Source organism: Sinocyclocheilus rhinocerous, unplaced genomic scaffold (genome assembly GCF_001515625.1).
Source record: "Sinocyclocheilus rhinocerous isolate Xijiao unplaced genomic scaffold, SAMN03320098_v1.1 scaffold1598, whole genome shotgun sequence".
In the NCBI taxonomy this organism is placed as follows: Eukaryota; Metazoa; Chordata; class Actinopteri; order Cypriniformes; family Cyprinidae; genus Sinocyclocheilus; species Sinocyclocheilus rhinocerous.
The window spans coordinates 256,014-259,413 of NW_015661398.1; the positions used below are offsets into that span (position 1 = coordinate 256,014).

A 3,400-nucleotide genomic window follows, 5' to 3' on the forward strand; every position below is an offset into this window, starting at 1 on the left:
TAGTGTATATATATGAGAAATGCATCATCTATATATAAGAGAAATGCATCATCTATATATATATATATATATAAGAGAAATGCATCATCTATATATATGAGAGAAATGCATCATCTATATATACATCTATATATATATATAAGAGAAATGCATCATCTATATACAGTGGTGTAAAAAAGTGTTGGCCCCCTTCCTGATTTCTTATTTTTTTGCATGTTTGTCACACTTTAATGTTTCAGATCATCAAACTAATTTAAATATTAGTCAAAGATAACACAAGTAAACACAGCATGCAGTTTTTAAATGAAGGTTTTTATTATTAAGGGAAAACAAAATCCAAAACTACATGGCCCTGTGTGAAAAAGTGTTTGCCCCCTAAACCTAATAACTGGTTGGGCCACCCTTAGCAGAAACAACTGCAGACCATTTTTGCCCAGTCTCTTTCTTATGGTGGAGTCATGAACACTGACCTTAACTGAGGCAAGTGAGGCCTGCAGTTCTTTGGATGTTGTTGTGGGGTCTTTTGTGACCTCTTGGATGAGTCGTCGCTGTGCTCTTGGGGTAATTTTGGTCGGCCGGCCACTCCTGGGTGGCCATTTTTTTGCCATTTGTGAATAATGGCTCTCACTGTGGTTCGCTGGAGTCCCAAAGCTTTAGAAATGGCTTTATAACCTTTTTCAGACTGATAGATCTCAATTACTTTCTTTCTCCTTTGTTTCTGAATTTCTTTGGATCTCGGCATGATGTCTTGCTTTTGAGGATCTTTTGGTCTACTTCACTTTGTCAGGCAGGTCCTATTTAAGAGATTTCTTGATTGCGAACAGGTGTGGCAGTAATCAGGCCTGGGTGTGGCTAGAGAAATTGAACTCAGGTGTGATAAACCACAGTTTTAACAGGGGGGCAAACACTTCTTCACACAGGGCCATGTAGTTTTGGATTTTGTTTTCCCTTAATAATAAAAACCTTCATTTAAAAACTGCATGTTGTGTTTACTTGTGTTATCTTTGACTAATATTTAAATTTGTTTGATGATCTGAAACATTAAAGTGTGACAAACATGCAAAAAAATAAGAAATCAGGAAAGGGGCCAACACTTTTTCACACCACTGTATATATGAGAGAAATGCATCTATATATATATATATATATATATACACACACACACACACACATATAAATATAATGGAATATTGCTATGTTTATTATAAAAGCTTTATCTGTGCACATAATTTTTTCCTTTTACTTCATGTGCCTTCAAAATATAATCAAACAACGTAATTTTACCTCCCCCTCGCAAATAGCAAGCAACAACCATCTAATCAACTTCCAATGGATAAATTCAAGTACATTTCTCATTCAAGAAATCATTTCATTCAGATGTTATAGTATAGAAGAAAAGACAATTACAACTTCGATTTCATGTCAACTTTAAAGATGGTTTTAATAATAATAAAAATTAAAAAAAAGCATAAAAATAACATTTGGACATTGGTAGGGCTGCTGTGGCCCACAAGTCAATTCTCTAAACATTCACAGAACTGTCAAATCACTACATATTTAGAGGGTTGTGTACATGACAAAGGAGAAAAACTAAATAAATAAACATGTCCATTCATGTCTAGAAACATCAATTATTAACACTTGAAGCCTTTACTTATAATGCATTATAAAAAATATTCATAATGTATGTTGTAATCTTTTCATAAACAATTGCAACCAGTTAAAATGCATTACAACATTTGAAGGTTTGTTTGTGTTTTAATGCATTACACTTTCTAAAGTTGTAACAATGAATAGAAAAGTATTATAACTGTGGTTACAATTATTCATGAGGTCATATACATGGGTCAAAGACGAAAAAGGGTTTAAGCATAAAAACAATAAGTTTAATACTGCTTTAAATGGTTGTTTTTCCCCAAAAAATTAAAAAAAGTTTTCTGTTTAATTTAATTGCAATTTTGTTTTTGTTTTTCCGAGCAAAAAATAAATATCATACATTTTTCCCTGATTTACAGAAGAGACCCACTAGAATGTCATTCAGTGTAACAATCTTGTCAGGCATATTTACAACAAAAATCAATTTATGACTAATTACTAAAAGACTAATTACTTTCACCCCAAATATATTGTAATTGTAATTTAACTTTTTTTTTAAAAATGTGCCTCTATCCGAGGTTTTGCCCGTTTGTCAGTAAGAATTTCTTACTCATTTAAAACACAATAAAATTTAATATGCTCCCTTATTATTTTATATATTTTAATATGTACACGTCAGAATAAGCATGTTTGAATTTTTACATATATATTGTGTTACACTGAATGACAACGTAACATTATTTCAACCAAATTTTAACATTTTATTCTCCAAAAACTTATTTGGAACCTTAAAAGTAGACACTTTACTTACATTTAATGTGCTTTCTATGGACATTAAAATCACTTTTGTAAATTTCCTTTAATGCGGACATCTTAACGTCTTTGACCCACATGCATTATAAGGTGAATGCATTAAAATACTTTTATTAATGCATTATCTATAAAACCTTCAAGTAAAGCGTAACTCCTTCAGCCGTCGCGGGGGAGTGGTGGCCTCAGGTGAGGAGGCAGGGCTCCTGGAGGAGGCATATGTGGGCGCATGTGTGGCAAGATGTGGGCTCCGGGGGGCATCCCATGTATTCCCCCCGGCGGCGGGGGGGGCATGGAGTCACTGTGCGGATGTGGACCGAGTCCAGTGATGAGCAAAGGCGGACGCTTCACACCGACCGACACCGCCTGACCCGGTGGAGCGGCCAGAGATTTCTCCATCTTAAAGTGAAACTGCAGAAAAAACTGGAGGGGAACGAGAGGTTGTGGTCAGCACATGGAGACGGTCCAGATAAACACAAATGACTTTTATCCATCCGTTCTTACTTGTTTCGTCTCCCTGTTCCAGTGTGTCCAAAAACGAGTCTCTGCTTTGTCGATCTCTCGACTGGGAACCTGAAAATATCACAATCAAATCTCAGATGTAGTAAAGCCTAGGGCTGCAAAACGATTAATCGCATTCAAAATAAAAGTTTGTTAAATAAAATATAGTTGCCAAGGCCACATTTCTCACTTTTAGTTTACCTCGATGTAGTAAAATAACTAAAACTGAAATAAAAAAAATCACTAAAAACTGTACAGACATATGGAAAAAAAATACGAATTAAAAACAAAATTATTAAAATTTAAAATGAAAATGTAAAAGCTAAAAAAAAAAAGTATTAAAAATATGAATGCAGACTATAATAGTATTTCAATAATACTATGGTGTCTTGTCACTAAAATATAATATAAATGCTAGTTAACCTGTTTTATTGGTTAACTTTAAGCAGTAAAAATAATGTTAGATTTAACAAACAATGCAATACTATAAACA

At 33.7% G+C, this 3,400-nt stretch overlaps 1 protein-coding gene across 2 annotated transcripts in view; it reads right to left on the reverse strand.

The window, feature by feature from the left end:
* Nucleotides 1-2,484: 2,484 nt before the first annotated feature.
* The window catches only part of LOC107726326 (splicing factor 3A subunit 2-like), a 12,597-nt gene continuing 11,681 nt past the window's right edge, over nucleotides 2,485-3,400 (reverse strand). For both annotated transcript variants that reach the window (XM_016535873.1, XM_016535872.1), the window contains exons 7-8: nucleotides 2,911-2,979; nucleotides 2,485-2,829 (exon numbers count right to left, since the gene is read on the reverse strand). In XM_016535873.1, the coding sequence (XP_016391359.1) occupies nucleotides 2,566-2,829; nucleotides 2,911-2,979 (333 nt within the window). In that variant the 3' untranslated portion in view covers nucleotides 2,485-2,565. The remainder of the gene's footprint in view (nucleotides 2,830-2,910; nucleotides 2,980-3,400) is intronic.